At 42.1% G+C, this 20,441-nt stretch overlaps 1 protein-coding gene across 3 annotated transcripts; it reads right to left on the bottom strand.

The window, feature by feature from the left end:
* Positions 1–222: 222 nt before the first annotated feature.
* On the bottom strand, positions 223–20,437 carry FCF1 (FCF1 rRNA-processing protein). Of its 3 annotated transcripts, none has more exons than XM_005561775.5 (8): positions 20,381–20,437; positions 20,035–20,102; positions 18,665–18,736; positions 17,511–17,659; positions 9,439–9,511; positions 3,475–3,562; positions 2,139–2,233; positions 223–1,431 (listed from the first exon to the last, which is right to left on the bottom strand). In XM_005561775.5, exons 1-8 carry the CDS (start codon positions 20,381–20,383, stop codon positions 1,383–1,385), a joined length of 597 nt encoding a protein of 198 aa, XP_005561832.2. In that variant the 5' UTR covers positions 20,384–20,437; the 3' UTR covers positions 223–1,382. The 3 variants fall into 3 exon arrangements, with proteins under 3 accessions (XP_005561832.2, XP_073853941.1, XP_045252687.1); XM_073997840.1 differs by having other exon boundaries at positions 18,665–18,731; XM_045396752.3 differs by lacking the exon at positions 18,665–18,736.
* Positions 20,438–20,441: the final 4 nt, after the last annotated feature.

The following is a 20,441-nucleotide window of genomic DNA, read 5'->3' as shown; positions in this document are numbered from 1 at the left end:
TTGTCCAGGCTGGTCTCGAACTCCTGACCTCAGGTGATCCACCCACCTTGGCCTCCCAAAGTGCTGGGATTACAGGTGTGAGCCACCGTGCCTGGCCTAATTTTTATGAGACAAAATATCAATTTCAGAACAGCATCAGTGACCAGGCACAGTGGCTCATGCCTGTAATCCCAGCACTTTGGGAGGCTGAGGTGGGTGGATCATGAGGTCAAGAGACCAAGACCATCCTGGCCCACATGGTGAAACCCTGTCTCTACTAAAAATACAAAAATTAGTTGGGCGTGGTGGCGTGCACCTGTAGTCCCAGCTACTCCACAGGCTGAGGCATGAGAATCGCTTGAACCTGGGAGGCGGAGGTTGCGGTGAGCTGAGATCGCGCCACTGCACTCCAGCCTGGTGACAGAGCGAGACTCCGTCTCAAAACAAACAAACATACAAACAAACAACAAAAAAGCAGCATCAGAAAGTGAGCAGACCAGGCACGGTGGCTCACGCCTGTAATTCCAGCACTTTGGGAGGCTGAGGCATATTTTTCTGTATTGAAAATACGAAAGTATTTGTCTCTAATAAAAAAAAAAAAATTAGTTGGGCATGGTGGCACGTACTTGTTATCCCAGCTACTCAGGAGGCTGAGGCAGGAGAATCAATTGAACCTGGGAGGCAGGGGTTGCAGTGAGCCCAGATCGCGCCACTGCACTCCAGCCTGGTGACAGAGCAAAACTTCGTCTCAAGAAAAAAAAAAAAAAAAAAAAAAAAAGAGTGAGCATATCTAACTACCCTCAGCTCATAATAGGGCTAATAGGTCAACAGAATAATAATTCATGCTATTGCACTGGAAAAGGAATTAAAAGAAATTTAAAAATGTGTAAGCAGAAACTCAGTTGTATCTAAGAGAACCCAATTCCCTGAGATAAAGAGAAAGAGCTGGAGTCCTTTAAAAATTAACTGCCTGTTTTCTGTGGCTAGTGAGCCTTATCTCTCCTCCTTTCCCAGGCATTGTAAATACCGTTTCTCTAGCTGTGCGGCTGCAAGGTAACTAGACAGATAAACTCAAGTCATAAAACATGTTTTTCCTTGAAAAGAAAGAAATGATGTAATGCATGTCTCAATTAATTGTCTTTCTCACTTCTATAATATGCTTCCCCCTGCACAGATCCCGCCCCGCCGCCCCACAAAATGCTTAAAAGGTAACTTAACTCTTTGTTCAGGGCTCAGTCCTTTGGATGTTAATCCAACTGGTCCAGTGCACCTAAATAATAAATACCTTCCTGAACTCCATCGGTCTCTCTGATTCCTTAAAAATCCCGCTACATTTCATGTAATGAACTGGCAACAAGAGAAAGCTGGTTGAAGAAAGGCAGAGGAATTGTGTCTTATAAGAATTAGAATCGAGGGGCTCCATAATCATCTGGCATCCGTTCGATGTTGTATCTGACCAGGAAAAAAAATTAACACTGGTAAGAAAGATGGGAAGAGAACCCATCTAAAAACCCAGCCTTTACAGACTGCAATACTCTCACCCCCGCTCTGAATCCTTTTTGTCAGTGGGAACAATTTAGGGGAGCATCATAATGAATGATTCACAGCAAAATGCTGACTATAATACAATATGATTATTTTTTCAAAGTCACACAAGTCAGCAAGAGGTGAACTGAGGATCTGAGATCAGTAAGTCCAACTTCTTAGTCCATAGATTTCCTACCACATTGTGCTCTCCCCAAGCTGAAAAGCTGGAAAATAAGTCTGAGGACTGACATAAAATAGCCAAGAAGGATAATAGCTTTTTTTTTTTTTAAATAAGCTTTCCATTTCTCAGATGAGGTGTTAATAAAAAAAAAAATCTTTCAAAATAGGTATTTCTGGCCAAAAAGATTAGCTTGATTTAAATTACCGCTTTTGTTTAAAACAATACATCTATTTCTTCCAGTAATCTTATTCTAACAATTTAAATGTTTGCCTCATTCCTTAAATCCTCTCTCTTTTGCCCTAGCTCTTGCTTTGTCTCATTTTTTCAAACATAACTATGTAAACATTTGACACAATTTCTTTCAAATCCTTTATAACCTTATCACTTGTCCTCATTTTCAATTGATATCAATTATATATTTCTATTCCCTTCCCCAAAAGAAATCTCTCACCTGTGGTTAGAAATGTACATAATAGGAACTCCAGGAATCTTACGGATTCTTCTTTTAAGATCCCGGTCAACTGTGGCCACAATGTAACACTTATGCTGTAAGAGACATGGAGTGATGTTCACACTGAGGTCATTGAGCACGCTTAGTGACTACTGGATAATGGCACAACCACTGACTAATCTAAGAATAGTTCATTTTCACAGTAAGTAGCGAAGGGCAGGCTGTAACAATTTGTTGAGTAGCTACTATGATCTAGGAGCTCTTAATCTTGTTATATAAAATAAACAAGTTGCCTGGGCTGAATGCAGCATTAAGAATCTTGAGGAGGAGAAGGTTGAAAAGCATTCACAAGCTGCAAACTGTTTTCTGCTCATAAATGAAAGGGACTTTCACGCTTGGGGCAGACAATTGTTTAGTTTTGGGAAAATGCTCCGAGGAACTCCATGGACATAAAAAGTGCCTTAATTTGGAGGCCATAGCTCCCTCCTTTCCCTAGATCTTGGGGCTTGGGTGTGCTCTGGGCCTACTGATGTTAGAGGTAGGCTACCCCCGAAACAGGAAGCCTAAATAGGATTTTCAGGGCCTGAAACTAGAGCCTAGCAGTTATAAAAGCAGTAACATTTAGCTGTCAGGTGAAAGCTATTTTGTAGGAAGCTTCATTTCTGTCATGTCTGACTCTCCTACTGAGTTTTATATAAAGTGGCAGAGTGGTGTCAGCTGTGCTGTGGGAAATACTGGCCCCACCTATGGGTTGAAGTGACTAAAGGGATGGCTCTGTGGTCAGCAGATGAAGATTATCATCAGCAAAGAGAGGCCCTTATAAAAGCACTCAGTAGCAGAAGTCCTTGTGGTGCTTAATGAAGGAATTAAAAATGTACTTATTCTAGGGTATGTGTGAAATAGCACCTTGGGAGATTCTCAGACATAACTAAGAAGCACTTTTGGATTAGGCATCATGAAGAGAAACAAAATTCCTACATCAAAAGTAAATGGGTTCCACATTAACTCACTTAAAATCATTTTACAGAGATTTGTGAGATAAAGAATCAGTTAAATGTCCCAAATCACATAGCCAGTAAATGCAGGTGCTGAGATGTGAAACCCGTGTCTCCTCCCCAAGCCTGTACTCTTTCCATTATGGTTAGAGTATACGTTTTCAATCCACTTTCTCAAGTAAATGAAGACACCTATACTTTTTATGAAGGAATGCTATGCCATTTTTTTTTTAAACCACAATGTATATTCCTAGATGCTTTACTGACCATGAACATTCAGGAGACAATAGTTTACATTGTTTTTTTAAAGCACAAAGTAAACAGTTATGAACTGATAATACCTGAGTTACTCTCTGTACTAAGCAGTCATCTGCATAAGTCCCTTTGTGTGTACATGGTAATCGTTCAAATCTTGGATCCTTGGCGATCCTGTAGGTGGATTAAAGAAAACGTTCAATCAACTGGATAACTTTCTGAGTTTTAATCAGTGCAATAAAAGTAACATGATCTACGCAGAGATTTTAAGGCACTACTCTCCTGAACTTTATCCTCTCACTGGAAAGACAATTCACGGGGCAGGGAATGAAGGCTTCCTGCCTGACAGCTGGTGTGCTTTCGATCATTTAATCATCACAAAATTCTGAGTTATTATATATCTATTCTACAGACGAGGAAGCAGGCTTAGAGAGATTAAATTACTTTATTCAAAGCTACACAGCTGGGAAAAGCCAGGATTCAAAAACAAAACCCATTTTAACCTAACCATTACACTTTTAAGAAGCTGTCTTACACACAAATGAACAAGAATATAGGCACAAGGATGATCCCTCAGCAGTTTACAGTAAGTGAAAAAAATCAAAATATCCATTAGAAAGGTAAAAGTTAAACATATTTTGGTGCCCTTATCCTATTAAAAAAAAAATGAGGTACAGCTGTACGTACCAATGTGGAAGGACCTACGCTAAATTGTTGAATAAACAAAGCAGGGCATACGCATGCGCATATATATATAAAATTTAATTAATAAAATACAAATCCTTCTTTCCAATACTCTTTATCTAGATTTGCATTTGCACAGAAAAAGGTCTGGAAAAATATATTAACCTTTCTTAGTTGTCACTCTTGGAGTATTAGAATGGACAAAGTATGAATGTAGAGGCAGACTTTTACCTTTTACTATATGTATATGCTTATATTGTTTGCCATAAATCATTCAAACATGTATTATTTCCATACATATTTGAAAAAGAAAAACCCCAACTCTGTGTGACTCTGAGAGCCATGCTCTTTCTATTAACAATGATGATGAGTTACCGAAATGAAGAAAAATACAAGACAGCACATATGTATCAAGTACAACACAAATACTCCTCCATATTGCAGTAGTTCAGTGCTAGGTCAATGTGGGTTGGGAATATTTAGAAAAAAATGACATAGGGGTGAAATAAGATTAAAGAATGTGCCAAGCAATGTGAGGGTACCAAATAGGACACCAGACAACTGTAAAATGGTTTCTTGGTGTTTGGGGAAGAGTAAACACATCTTTCTGGCGGGGGGAAGAGTGTTTGTGGAGAGAAGAATGAAATGGGGCTAGAAAGAGTCTCCAGTGCTAGGCTGAGAAGTGTGATGACACAGGTAATGAGGAGTCATTAAAGATTTCTGGGGGACAAAGTGGTAAGAACAAAGCTCTGTCTTGGAAAAACTAAGCAGGCTGTGCTGGGGAGGATATGCTAGAGGGAGGATGGACTGGTTGCTGACAAACTAGGTGGGCAACAGTCTAGACTATGCTCTTTCGGTTATCTCTTTACTCCTGAAATCACTTGTCTCCTCTCTACTAGCTCTTTCCCAGAAACATACTAACATGCTGTCGTATATTCTCTGTCTTAAAAAAAGAAAAATAATCTTTTTACCTATACCCCCCTCCAGCTAACACCCCATTTCTGCATCTCTTGACAGCCAAACTTAGTGTTTCCACTTGGTGCCTCTATTTTCTCCCCTCTCATTCCTTGTTTTTATTGTTTTAAAAATTGCCAGGCTGGGTGTGGAGGATCATGACTATAATCCCAGCACTCTGGGAGGCCAAAGCAGGAAGATCACTTGAGACCAGGAGTTTGAGACCAGCTGGGCAACATAGTGAGACCCTATCTCTACCAAAAAAAATTTTTTTTTCCCAGAGATGGAGTCTCACTCTGTCACCCAGACTGGAGTGCAGTGGCACTATCCTAGCTCACTGCAACCTCTGCCTCCCAGGTTCAAGCGATTCTCCCGCTTCAGCCTCCTGAGTAGCTGGGATTATGGGCATGTTAGCCAAGCTGGTCTGGAACTCCCGACCTCAGATGATCTGCCTACCTCAGCCTCCCAAAGTGCTGGGATTACAGGCGTGAGCCACCATGTCCAGCCTTTTTGAGATAGAGTCTTGCTCTGTTGCCTAGGCTGGAGTGCAGTGGCATGATCTTGGCTCACTGCAGCCTCTGCCTCCTAGGCTCAAGCAATTCTCCTGCCTCAGCATCCCTAGTAGCTGGGATTATAGGTGCCTGCCACTATGCCCAGCTAATTTTTGTGTTTTTAGCAGAGATGAGGTTTTACCACATTGGTCAGGCTGGTCTTGAACTCCTAGTCTCAGGTGATCCGCCCACCACAGCCTTCCTAAGTGCCAGGATTACAGGCATGAACCACCATGCCCGGCCTCTACCAAGCAAATTTTTAAAAAATTAGCCATGCAAAAGGAAAAAAAAAAATTCAGACATGCATAGTGGTATGCACCTGTAGTCCCAGCTACTTGGGAAGCCGAAGCAGGAGGATCACTTGAGCCAGAGAGGTTAAGGCTGTAGTGAGCTGTGTGATAGCATCACTGCACTCCAGCCTGGGTGACAGAGTGAGAATGTGTTTTTAAAAAAAAAAAAAAAAAAAAAAGCATATACACATATCTATAAACAATGCAGAATTGGTTTGCATGTTTTTACACTTTAGATAAATGGTGTACTCCACATATGTTCTTGCCTTTTTAAAATTTTTTTTTAATTTTTTTAAGAGACTGCAGTCTTGTTGTCTAGGCTGGCTTGAAACTCCTAGGCTCAGGTGATCCTTCTGCCTCAGCTTCCCAAGTAACTGGAACTAGAGGTGTGTGTAACAGTGCTCAGCATTGCTCTTTTTCTTTTTTTTAAGACAGGGTCTCGCTGTCTCCCAGGCTAGAGTGCAGTGGTATGATCACAAACCTCCCTGGCTCAAACAATCCTTCTACCTCAGCCTCCCAAGTAGCTAGGAATACAAGTACCTGCCACCATGCCTAGCTAATCTGAAAATGTTTCATAGACATTGGGTCTCACTATGTTGCCCAGGCTGGTCTCAAATTCCTGGGCTCAAAGAATCCTCCCGCTTCGGGCTCCCAATACTGCTGGGATTACAGGAGTGAGCCACAGTGCCTGACTGCTGCTTTTTTTTTATATATTTTATATTGTTTTTGAGATTTATCCATATTGACACATAACTCTAGTTCACTCATCTTCACTCTTGTATAGTATTTTATTAACAAGCATTCCACAGCTTACCTATTCTTTTCTTTCTTTTTTTTTCTTTTTTTTTTTTTTTGAGACGGAGTCTCGCTCTGTCGCCCGGGCTGGAGTGCAGTGGCCGGATCTCAGCTCACTGCAAGCTCCGCCTCCCGGGTTTACGCCATTCTCCTGCCTCAGCCTCCCGAATAGCTGGGACTACAGGCGCCCGCCACCTGGCCCGGCTAGTTTTTTGTATTTTTTTTAGTAGAGACGGGGTTTCACCGTGTTAGCCAGGATGGTCTCGATCTCCTGACCTCGTGATCTGCCCGCCTCGGCCTCCCAGAGTGCTGGGATTACAGGCTTGAGCCACCGCGCCCGGCCTTCTTTCTTTTTTAAAGAGACAAGGTCTCACTTTGTTTTTGGGGCTGGAGTGGAGTGGTGTGATCATAGCTCACTGCAACCTCGAACTCCTGGGCTCAAGCAATTCTCTTGGCTCAACCGCCACAGTAGCTATGACTACAGGCATATGCCACCACGCCTGGCTAATTTTTTAAAATTTGTAGAGCCAGGGTCTCATTATGTTGGCCAGGCTGGTCTTAAACTCCTGGGCTCAACCAATCCTCCCCACTTGGCCTCACAAAGTGTTGGGATTATATATCAGCCTCTGTACCCAGTCCTATTTTTTTTTTTTTTTTGAGACAGAGTCTTGCTCTGTAGCCCAGGCTGGAGTACAGTGGCACGACCTTGGCTCACTGAAACCTCCGCCTCCTGGGTTCAAATGATTCTCCTGCCTCAGCCTCCAGAGTAGCTGGGATTACAGGCGCCCGCCACCATGCCTGGCTAATTTTTGTATTTTAGTAGAGATAGGGTTTCACCATGTTCAGGATCACTCCTGATCTCAAATGATCTGCCTGCCTCGGCCTCCCAAAGTGCTGGGATTACAGGCATGAGCCACCATGCCTGGCCATCCTTTATTTTCTTAATGGCTTAAGAAAAGTCATTTCTTTTGGCTGCCTGCAATTTTTTGCTATTACATACATAAAAAGATGCCAATATTTGACTCCAATAGTAGGTGAACTTCTCTATAGCAATCTTTTTTTCTTTTCTTTTCTTTTTTTACCAGAACCCATAGCATTAGATTTTATCTAGCATACAGTATGCACACATATACATATACACACATATAACAGCAAAAAAACTTTTGTGACGTAGTACCCAATTTTTTCTACATATTCATACTAATATTTTATAATTTCTTTCTTTTTTTTTTTTTGAGACAGAGTCTCAAAGTGCAGTGGTACCATCTCAGCTCACTGCTACCTCTGCCTCCTGGGCTCAAGCAATCTTCCCACCTCAGCCTCCCGAGTAGCTGAGACTACAGGTGTGTGCCACCACGCCTGGTTAATTTTTTTACTTTTTGTAGAGACAGGGTTTCACCATGATGCCCAGGCTGGACTGGAAATCCTGGGCTCAAACAATCTGTTCGCCTCAGCCTCCCAAGGTGTTGGGATTACAGTCATGAGCCACCATGCCCAGCCTATAGTTTCTTCTATTACACTAAAAAATATACTCAGGGGTCGGGCGTGGTGGCTTATGCCTATAATCCCAGCACTTTGAGAGGCCAAGGTGGGAGGATCACTTGAGCCCACAACTTTAAGACTAGTCTGGGCAACATGGTGAGACCTCGTCTCTACCGAAATTTTAAAAAACTGGCCATGTAAGGTGTTGCATGCCTGTAGTCCCAGCTACTTGAGGGTGCTGAGGCAGGACGACTGCTTAAGCCCAGGAGGTCGAGGCTGCAGTGAGCCCTGATTGTGCCACTGCACTCCAGCCTGGGTGACAGAGCAATACTTTGCTTCTAAAACAAAACAAAACAAACACAAAAAAACCCCCAAACCCACCATGCATCGTGATCCTTTAAACTAATATAATTACCTACAGACTGTGACCTCCAGGTTAAAAGACTGTGTTGTTAAGAGTATGTACAACCTGGATTTTACCAGATATTGTCAAATTGCTCTCCAAAGTGATGACCAATTTATTATACCCTTAGTAGTTAAGTATGAGAATTTCTATTGCTTCACGGCCTTAACTATTCTTGGCATTGTCAAGCTCATTAAAAAATTTTAGCCAATCTAATGGGCATTAAATGACAACTCATTGTGAATTTAAGAATTGTGTTTTTCTTATGGATGTGAAGTTCTTTATGCATTTTGAAAATAAGCCCTTTGTTGATTATGTATGTCTGTTTACTTTGTTAATGATAAGTTTTGCTATACACAAATATTCAATCTCATTAAGATACTCTTTTTTTTTTGTTTTTTTTTTTTGAGACAGTTTTGCTCTTGTTGCCCAGGCTGGAGTGCAATGGCACAATCTAGCCTCATGCAACCTCCGCCTACTGGGTTCAAGCGATTCTCCTGCTTCAGCCTCCCCAGTAGCTGGGATTACAGGCACCCGCCACCACGACCGACTAATTTTGTATTTTTAGAAGAGATAGGGTTTCTCCATGTTGGTCAGGCTGGTCTCAAACTCCTGACCTCAGGTGATCCGCCTGCCTCGGCCTCCCAAAGTACTGGGATTACAGGCCACTGAACATGGCCAAGATATTCTCTGTATTTTCTATTAAAAGTTTAGATACTTACTCTAACTGGAACTGATTTTTGTGTGAGAGAAAGACCAAAACAACTTCCCCAAAAATGATAGTTTTACACGATTTTCACTTAAACTAACTGGCCAAGAAATCTTTCAACAGCAAACAGATGAATCTTCAGTATACCAATCTAGAACAGATCTAGTCTACCTCCTTCCTACCTTAGAGCCACTCGATACTTCTGCCCCAATTTCTCAATTTCAGCCATTACACAGTCAGTTATACAAGGGATACCTGCCAGGGAAAAAAATTCACATTAAGGACAGAACTTGTAAAGAAATTATCCCTGAATTATATCCCAGCTCAGAGTTTTAAAGACGCAGGACACGGCCGGGAGCGGTGGCTCACGCCTGTAATCCCAGCACTTTGGGAGGCCGAGGCGGGTGGATCACGAGGTCAGGAGATTGAGACCATCCTGGCTAACACGGAAAAACCCCATCTCTACTAAAAATGCAAAAAATTAGCCGGGCGTGGCGGCGGGCGACTGTAGTCCCAACTACTTGGGAGGCTGAGGCAGGAGAATGGCATGAACCCTGGAGGCGGAGCTTGTAGTGAGCCGAGATCGCGCCAGTGCACTCCAGCCTGGGCGACGGAGCGAGACTCCGTCTCAAAAAAAAAAAAAAAAAAATCCCTAAGAAACTAAGACTGTCCCAACCCCAAATCGCAGATTCCCTGTTATAAACATATCTGGGGAAAAAAAAACTAAGCTGAACTCCATCATTATTTTTATATTAATGTAAGTTTCTGATGGGAAAAAAATTATTTATTTTAATTTTATTTTTTTGAGACAGAGTCTTGCTCTGTTGCCCAGGTTGGAGTGCAGTGGCACGATCTCAGCTTACTGCAGCCTCGACCTCCTGGGTTCTAGTGATCCTCCTGGGTTCTAATGATCCTCCCACCTCAGCCTCCCAAGTAGCTAGGACCACAGGTACACACCACTATGACCAGCTAATTAAAAAAAAACTTTTTTTTTTTTTTTTTTGTAGAGATGGGGCTTTGCTATGTTGCCCAGGCTGTCTTGAACTCCTGGGATTAATCACTCCTCCTGTCTTGGGCTCCCAAAGTGCTGGGATTACAGGCATGAGCTACTGTGCCTGGCTTAGATGAAATCAAATTTAAATGTGAACCACAAGAAGCCATGAAATAGCCAGATAATGTAAATCTGATCACATAAAAAGAAAGCCATATAATAAGTTAAAAAAAAATCATCATCCCTATTTTAGAAGTGAGGAACCTGAGACACAAAGAAGTTAACTAAATAGATAGCAAATGGTAAAGCCAACATTTGAACTGAGTCTGTTGGGCCAAAGACTGGGAAGAGTGGCACCTAGAAGAGTGGCAAAGATTAAACAGATGAAAATACCCAATATTGGCCAGGCATAGTGGCTCACGTCTATAATCCCAGCACTTTGGGAGGCTGAGGCAGGCAGATCACCTGAGGTCAGGAGTTCGAGATCAGCCTGGCCAACACAGTGAAACCCATCTCTACTAAAAATAAAAAAAATAGCTGGGCATAGTGTTGGGCACCTGTAATCCCAGTTACTTGGGAGGCTGAGGCAGGAGAATCAGTTGAACCCAGGAGATGGAGGTTGCAATGAGCCAAGATCATGCCATTGCACTCTAGCCTGAGTGTCAAGAGCGAAACTCCATCTCAAAAAAAAAAAAAGAAAAGAAAAAAGAAAATACCCAATATTGAGGAAACAAGTATTCTCATGCTAAGTTTGTAGGTATATACATTAGTATAACTATTTGAGGGCAAATTTGCAATACCTATTAAAAATACACAAATCCCTTGATATATAATACAGCTTCTAGACAATGTATCCTAAAGAAATACACTCTTACGGAGACATATTCATAAGGATATTTACTATAGACTTGTTAATTGGGTAGAACCTGGAAATAATCCAAATACCTAATAAGATACTGGGTTAAAAAAATTATGTATTTAGGCCGGGCGCGGTGGCTCACGCCTGTAATCCCAGCACTTTGGGAGGCCGAGGCGGGCGGATCACAAGGTCAGGAGATCGAGACCACAGTGAAACCCCGTCTCTACTAAAAATACAAAAAATTAGCCGGGTGCGGTGGCGGGCGCCTATAGTCCCAGCTACTCAGGAGGCTGAGGCAGGAGAATGGCCTGAACCCAGGAGACGGAGCTTGCAGTGAGCCGAGATCGTGCCACTGCACTCCAGCCTGGGGGACAGAGCAAGACTCTGTCTCAAAAAAAAAAAAAAAAAATTATGTATTTAAACAATAGAATAGTATGTAACTTTACACTTGATTTTAGCCAAAAGGCTGAGAAGTGATTATAGTATGTAACTTTATTCATTTTTTATTTTGTTTTGAGAGGAAGTCTCAAGTCTCGTTTTGTTGCCCAGGCTGGAGTCCAGTGGCGTGATCTCTGCCTCCCAGGTTCAAGCGATTCTCCTGCCTCAGCCTCCCGAGTAGCTGGGATTACAGGCGCCCTCCACCACGGCCAATTAATTTTTGTAGTTTTAGTAGAGACGGGGTTTCACCGTGTTGGTCAGGCTGGTTTTGAACTCCTGACCTGAAGCAATCCACCTGCCTTGAACTCCCAAAATGCTGGGATTATAGGCGTGAGCCATCGTGCCCGGCCATATGTGACTCTAAAAAAGAATTCCTGGCCAACATGGCAAAACCCCATCTCTACTAAAAATATAAAAATTAGGGCTGGGCACAGTGGCTCACGTCTGTAATCCCAGCACTTTGGAAGGCTGAGGCGAGCGGGTCACCTGAGGTCAGGAGTTCGAGGCCAGTCTGGTCAACATGGTGAAACCCCGTCTCTACTAAAAATACAAAATGGCGGCACATGCCTGTAATCCCAGCTACTTGGGAAGCTGAGGCAGGAGAATCACTTGAAGCCTGCAGGCAGAGGTTGCAGTGAGCCGAGATTGCGCCACTGCACTCCAGCCCGGGTGACAGAGTGAGGCTCTGCCACAAAAAATAAATAAATAAATAAATAAATTAGGTGGGTGTGGTGGTACACACCTGCAATCCCGGCTAGTGGGAGGCTGAGGCATGAGAATTGCTTGAATCCGGGAAGCAGAGGCTGTAGTGAGCTGAGATCACACCACTGTACTCCAGCCTGGGTGACAGAGTTAAGACCCTGTCTTTAAAAAAAAAAAAAAACCTTGAGCAACATGATTGATACCTTGTTTCTACAAAACATAAATAAATAAAATAGCCAGGCATAAAATAGGCATAGTGGCTCTTTCCAGTAGTCTCAGCTACTTGGGAGACTGTGGCTGGAGGATCACTTGAGACCTGGAGGTTGAGGCTGCCGTGAGCTATTGGCTCAGACCAGTGTATTCCAGCCTGGTTGACAGAGCAAGACCCCGACTCAAAATAAAAGAATGAGGCCCATTTATGTATACATGCCATGGAAAAATATTCAAAATATATAGTTCAATGTAAGCAGCAAGTAGAAATGATTAAAATGTGATCTATCCATATAGTGGACTGTTATTCAGTAATAAAAAGAAATGAAGCACTGATACAAGCTGTAATATAAATGATCCTTGAAAATAGTATGCTAAATGAAAGAGGACCAAATATTTTAAGATTCTATTTTTATTAAATGTCCAGAATAGGGAAATTTATAGCAACAGAAAGTAGATTAGTGGTTGCCTAGAAATAGAGAGAATGGTGAGGGTTGCAGGGTGATGGCTAAGGGTCTCCAGGTTTCTTCCCCGGATAATGGAAGTTCTAAAATTGACTATGGTGATGGATGATGCACAACTAGAAATCACTGAACTGTACACTTTAAAGGGATGAACTGTATAGTTGTAAAGGGAATCATTATATTTCAGTAAATCTGTTTTATAAAGAAAAAAATAATATATGATTCATTTTTTTTTGAGATGGAGTTTCGCTCTTGCTGCCTGGGCTGCAGTGCAATGGTACGATCTTGGCTCACTGAAATTTCTGCCTCTGGGGTTCAAGTAATTTTCCTGCATCAGCCTCCTGAGTAGCTGGAATTATAGGGGCCTGCCACCATGCCTGGCTAATTTTTTTTGGAGTAGAGAGAGAGTTTTGCCATGCTGGCCACGCTGGTCTTGAACTCCAGACCTCAGGTAGTCCGCGTGCCTCGGCCTCCCAAAGTGCTGGGATTACAGGCCATTTTCATCAATAAATAAAATTAACCCTCCCTCTCCCACAGTTATTTATGACTTTTTGTAATTGCCCCTTTGAGGAAATGCATTATAAGCAACTTTCTTCCTCCACTCCGTTTTGAGACAGGTTCTTTTTCTGTCACCCAGGCTGGAGGGCAGTGACATGGACATGGCTCAGTGCAGCCTCGACCTCCCAGGCTCAAGTGATCCTCCCACCTCAGCCTCCCAAGCAGCTGGGACCATAGACATGCTTCACCACGCTCAGCTAATTTTTGTGGTTTCTTTTGGTAGATACAGGGTTTTGCCATGTTGCCCAGGTTGGTCTCAAACTCCTGGGCTCAAGCGATCCACCCACCTTGGCCTCCCAAAGTGGTGGGATTACAGGCATGAGCCACTATGCCTGGCCTGATTTAAAAAAAAAGTTTTTTTGTACAGATGCGGTCACACCATGTTGCCTGGGCTGGTCTTGAACTCCTGAGTTCAAGCCCAGAATTCCTCCCACCTCGGCCTCCCAATCTGCAGGGACTACAGGTGTGAAGGATCTTGCCCATCCCAACTTTCTTTTCTTCTTCTTCTTCTTTTTTTTTTTTTTTAAAGACAGGGTCTCACTCTGTTGACTGGGCTGGAGTGTAGTGGCATAATCACAATTCACTGTAGCCTCGGCCTCCCAGGCTCAAGTGATCCTCCCACCTCAACATCTGTAGCTAGGACCACAGGTGCATGCCACCATGCCTGGCTTTCTTTTTTTTTTTTTTTGAGACAGAGTCTCGCTCTGTCACCCAGGCTGGAGTGCAGTGGCACGATCTCAGCTCACTGAGGCCTCTGCCTCCCAGGTTCCAGCAATTCTCCCACCTCAGCCTCCCAGGTAGCTGGAATTATAGGCACATGCCACTGTGCCTGGCTGATTTTTGTATTTTTAGTAGAGGTGGCGTTTCACCATGTTGGCCAGACTGGTCTCGAACTCCTGATCTCAGGTGATCTGCCTGCCTTGGCTTCCCAAAGTGCTAGGATTACAGGTGTGAGCCACCACACTCGGCCTCCTGGCTAATTTTTAAATTTTGTGTAGACATGGGGTCTCGCTATGTTGCCCAGGCTTCAACTTTAATTTTTTATGCTAGAATTTTTTAGAAGTACATTAATATTGGCCAGGTGTGGTGGCTCATGCCTATAATCCCCGCACTTTGGGAGGCCGAGGTGGGCAGAATGCTTGAGCTCAGGAGTTCGATACCAGCCTGGCCAACATAGAGAAACTCCGTCTCTACTTTACACAAAAATTAGCTGGGTATGGCAGCACACACCTATAATCCCAGCTACTCGGGAGGCTGAGGCAGGAGAATCACTTGAACCTGGGAGGCAGAGGTTGCAGTGAGCAGAGATCACGCCACTGTACTCCAGCCTAGGCCACAGAGTGAAACTTCGTCTCAAAATATATGTATATATTTTAATACTGAGATCATGAAAAAAGGCAATGTGTTCTTTAAGAGGACCAATTTCAGAGCCATGTAGCAGTGAAGTACGCAAAGGCTTGCAACTGAAGTCGGGAAGCAGGCTCAGGAAAACCACTATAAGGAAAGGGAAAGTAACAGCCTCAGGATTCACAGGCAGAAGAGAAAGCTGATGGGAAACAAATTATCCTTCCTTGTTGGGACTATAAAGTGGAAATGGAAGAGACCAGGAACTATGAAAAGATCAAAAAGGCCTTTTCAAGGTAAGAGGAAGATAAAGGCCTTCCTTTAAGTATAAGGGCAAGCAAGGCCAGGCACGGTGGCTCACGCCTGCAATCCCAACACTTTGGGAGGCCAAGGTGGGTGTACCAGCCTGACCAATATGGTGAAACCCATCTCTACTAAAAATACAAAAATTAGATAGGCATGGTGGCATGTCCTAGCTACTCGGGTGGCTGAGGCAGGAGAATTGCTTGAACCTGGGAGGCAGACGTCGCAGTGAGCTGAGATCATGCCACTGCACTCCAGCCTGGGTGACAGAGCGAGACTGTCTCAAAAAAAAAAAGAGTATACATATTTAAAGAAAGTCTAACCATAAGACTAAAGCGATCCTGACGAAAGCTCTAACAGTCACCATCTAGATATTACTGGTGGAGGTATAGAGTCAAGGAAGCAATTCACCAAGGAAGCAAAGGGCCATGCTTTGACCCTCTATCCGTTTCATTGATAAGTAGGTCACAGCACTCCTGGAAAAGCAGCTCAATTAGAAATACCATGGGAAATACAAAGAGACTACCAAGTTTAGTGTCTTCCCCCATACAGGGTTACCCAAGCCTCATTTTTACAGGCCTGGTAGCACCTCAACTTTAGATTATTTCTAAAAGATTTATTTAAAAAGTATATGTATATAGCTTTAAAAAATAATACAGAAAGGCCTATATGAAAAAACAACGGTCCCCTGACCATTCCTACCCAATCAATTCTGATCTGTAGAGAAGACTATTTTATTCCATTAGCTCCATTTTTTTCTCATCTGGTGGCTACCTTCACATCTTAATATATATAGCTAATAAATGTATGCAGCCATTCTCTTTTTTGTTTTTTAGACGGAGTCTCTCTCCGTCGCCAGGCTGGAGTGCAGTGGTGAGATCTCGGCTTACTGCAACCTCCACCTCCCAGGTTCTAGCAATTCTTCTGCCTCAGCCTCCCAAGTAGCTGGGACTACAGGCACGCACAACCACATCCAGCTGATATTTGTATTTTTAGGAGAGAGGAGGTTTCACCTTGTTGGCCAGGATGGTCTCGATCTTGACTTCACGATCCACCTGCTTTGGCCTCCCAAAGTGCTGGCATTACAGGCGTGAGCTACCGCGAGTGCTAGGATTACAGGTGTGAGCCACTGCGCCTGGCGGGAGCCATTCTTAACTAATTTTAGGCATCTAAAGAATCTGCTTTCATACCTCCTTCACACATTCCTTACCCCCATCTTCTCACCTTGCTCATTATAATAAATCAGTAAACAACATGTACATTTCTATCACTCTGTAACTGTTGTTCATTATATAGTAGCCTTTAAAACTTAAAAAGGGAGGTACAAATTTTTCCCTTTGATTTCAATAATTTTTCCTCTACGGCAAAGTTTAAAAATTTGTACCTCTAACCGGGTGACTAAAAAATATATAAATATAAACCTGCTACAAATGGGACAGATCTTACTATGATAGGCCTCATACATGGCCTTAGTTTTCTTTTTCCTCTTCATGGTAGTGAAGGAAGATCATTTAAAGGAGGGGATATATAAATACACAAGGGAAATCTATTAATGGTAAATTACATACCTAGGTATAAATAAACTACCTCAGATCCTCTGTACTACAAATAAATACCAAACTGAATAAACTTAGGAATTGACCATCTATCTAACTTCTAGGGCTGTGATCATAAATGGCAGAATATCGTATTTAGTGTTTCAACACTGGGGCAGAAGGGACAACATATCCTTGTTAACATAAAAGAATACAGATACTAAAAAACAGATCTTTCATTTATCCAGAATTTTAAAATCTAGAATTCGAAAACAGAAAATTCCCCTATGTTCAAAATTGATGTCCATAATGATACTCGAAGCATTCTAAGTGTTTTCTGAATTGTGAAAGTTTAATTTTTTCCAGTCGAGTTTGCATTATACTTCAATTCATTAAACATGGTCATTGCTATGGTGACCACTATAAATTAAATGGCCAGCAATTCAGTTAATAAGAACCCCATCTCCCTCTTTTCTTTCTTTTTTTTTTGAGACAGAGTCTCGCTTTGTCATCTAGGCTGGAATGCAGTGGCACAATCTCGGCTCACTGCAAGCTCCGCTTCCCGGGTTCACGCCATTCTCCTGCCTCTGCCTCCCGAGTAGCTGGGACTACAGGTGCCCGCCACCGCGCCCGGCTAATTTTTTTTGTATTTTTAGTAGAGACGGGGTTTCACCGTGTTAGCCAGGATGGTCTCAATCTCCTGACCTCGTGATCTGCCCGCCTCGGCCTCCCAAAGTGCTGGGATTACAGGCATGAGCCACCGCGCCCGGCCTCTCCCTCTTTTCATGTATTTGTATAAATATAATTATTCTGTACAAATGTCACGGAAACATAAAAGTATGATACTCACACTTGGCATACAGACAGTCCATCATTGACTGCACTAAGTCCAGTTTGGCTTTTATGGAAAAGTTGATAAAGTTGGTATCAACGAGGATGTGGTAAGGTGGGCCCAGCTGTGTATTATATTGGAAAAATAAGCAGGAAGGGTGTTGGGGACTGAAGGAAAAAGAAAACAAGAACAAAGTAAAACTTACATTGATACCCTAGTATTAACAAAAAACAAAATAGAACTCTCTGCTTGGGACTGTTTGCTGTAAACTCTTTTGTACATGTTCATTGGAAATAAATCCTAAAAAGGAAGGCAACGAAGAAAGTAACATCATTATCTTAATCTCAGCTCCCCTGGCAACTTTTGTCACCAACTTTTAAAAAGCAATTATCAAAAACAAACAAATAAAAAAAGCAATTATCCATTCCAGCTCTTCCTCTAGCAAGAGTAGAGTCGCCATGGGCACAGGGAGGTAGAATACAGGTATGATTAGAATGATACTCCAACACATTTGTCATTCTTATAGGATTCTAAAACTGTTGTTATGGAATGTGATAGAGAACAGTTTGTCTAGTGTTAGGATTATACACTACAGCAGGACCTGTATCACACCTAGCCCAAGTTGTCTGGGTTGAATATGACAGTGATTCCAAATGCTAGGCCATGGACCAGTATCTACTTGTGATGATATATCCATTACCAATCCAGGGCAAAATTAGAAAAACAAGGAAAATGTGGTAAAGTTTTCATAAAGTTAAATGTATTTACTCAAAAGGAATGAAATACCTTTATATCTTTATATAAAGGTTTTATATCTCTATATACATATCTTTATTCTGAAAATATATTTTAAATATCTTTTGGTGATACAGTCTCTCTTTTATGAAATGCTAGTGTGTTAACGGCAATTTTGTCTCTTAAAAGATCCCTGGCAAAGAAAAAGTTGATAATCCTCGATAATATCTCCTGGATTTTAGGGGAAATTTTACTGCTCCATAAAATCCAAAAACCTTCAAACCACTGGAATTGATACATGCTCATCAATATCACTTTCATCTACATAGTTGTGGTAGACTTACTAACAAATAAGTTAGCAAACCAGCTCAGGGAAAGCCTGGATTTCTAAGCGGTCTATGGTTTTAAAGGAGAACTTCAAATGTTTGATTACTCACACTTCTCTGTCCTTTAATGCACTGGGATCCTTCTTTTCTTTCTTTTTAGGTTTTAATCTATCCTTTTCTTTACTAGGAAGAAAAAAGTAAATTATATCCAAGGGAGAAGAAAAACCACAGCAGTTAAAATCTCAAAAATCTAAAGTTCCATTTTTTTTGGTCTACAGAAGAAATCCTACTTTGTGACTTCTTCATGTTAATATCAGCATACTCTTTCTGAGCAAATAACCAGTGCAAAGTACAGTACCTGGAAGTATCAGAATTAATCAGTAATGCCAATAACGCATAAGAATTGTTAATGAGTAAATAAAAGCTGATTATACTACATTTCTTTCTTACAATCTCTCATATCAAGGATCAAAATCCACTTCCAAGCAATGGGTAAAAGGGTGACAGTTATCTTCTGAAGATCCAGATGCTTTAACAGTAGGGGGAAAGTATTATCCCATATGCTTCTTATAAAGGGCCAAAATGTAAAAACACATATACAGAACTTAACCCCTAACTAGAAATTATTATTAATGGAGTGTCACTCCTAAAAATTACACAATACATCCACACTAAAGGCTGAGAAGAATAATTCTGAAGGTTTTAACGACCACTCTCTTATTCTGAGACTTTTTTTGGTATTTTTAGTGGAGACGGGGTTTCACCATGTTGGCCAGGCTGCTTTCGAACTCCTCACCTCAGGTAATCCATTCGCCTCAGCCGCGCAAAGTGCTGGGATTACAGGCGTGAGCCACTGCGCCTGGCTTTCTGAGACTCTTAAACTCATTGAAGATCAGTCTTTATTTAATAGCTATGCTTATTCTACACTTAAGCAGGGACACTGCTTTGATCCTCTTCATACTAGGGAATATCGCTTCACTTTCTTCTTCCACAGTGATTTGGATTCTTATATTAGTAAGACTTATAAAATGGAGATATCTTGGAGTTTTCCCATTTTCTCTGACAAAAAATATTTGAGTACCAGGCACTGGAGACACAAGACAAACACGGTCTCTAACCTTGCCATCTTTCAACAAGAAACACTCCCCCCGCCCCACCCCAGGGGAATGTAGTAGTGTAATGGTAAAAACATAAAGAGAATTATACGGACTTCACCGAACTGACATGAGGTTTAAATGCGATATGGCAGATAAAGCATATAACGGTAGAAAAAGGGAACACTTAAATGTTTAATTCCCATAGCCTTTCCCAGTGTGAGCGCTCAGCAGCTAAATTACTGTTAAACACTGGTTATCTCATGCTATATAAATCGAAGATACAATATTATAAGGAAAAAACAAAATAGTAACAAAAATTTTTACTACTTATCCTCTCTAGACTCTTATTAGACTATCCTTGGGCAGTTAATTCCAGATACTCACAGCCTCTGATCTCTGAGACTAAGCATTCGCTTCATGGTCGCATACTTCCTTGTTTTCTTTTGCTTCCCCTTGAAACAGAAATTTTAGAATTAAAAGAGTTGGAAACATATGGCATCTTTTAAAGTCTCTTCTCTTGTCCATTGCCTTCCCTTCTTGCCTCAAATACCCAGACCCTCTTCCCCACTCTGTAAAGCATAACAGGCACCGCTCGGAGAAGTTTAAGAGCTAAGCCCAGAATGAAAATATGCAAGGACAATGTGTCAGAAATTTGGCCACGGTCTGACTCCCTCCTTCTCCACCCGAAAAGTGGCCTGATAACATCCCTTCTTGGACCCTCTTCTCTCACCATGGTCACGCCACACTCCTGGTTCTTCCGTAATCACCAACGGCGCAATACTTCTACGTCA

Source organism: Macaca fascicularis, chromosome 7 (genome assembly GCF_037993035.2).
Source record: "Macaca fascicularis isolate 582-1 chromosome 7, T2T-MFA8v1.1".
NCBI classification, from domain to species: Eukaryota; Metazoa; Chordata; class Mammalia; order Primates; family Cercopithecidae; genus Macaca; species Macaca fascicularis.
This window is presented reverse-complemented; position numbering and strand designations above follow the sequence as displayed.

Bases quoted from the DNA above. Each gene is read 5' to 3' on its own strand.
- FCF1 (XM_005561775.5), bottom strand. The intron at 18,737-20,034 runs GTGAGTATCTGG...TTTTCTTCCTAG, and splicing joins AGTCTCAGAGATCAGAGGCT to TAAAGAAAAGGATAGATTAA. The intron at 3,563-9,438 runs GTAGGAAGGAGG...ATCCACCTACAG, and splicing joins AAGTATCGAGTGGCTCTAAG to GATCGCCAAGGATCCAAGAT.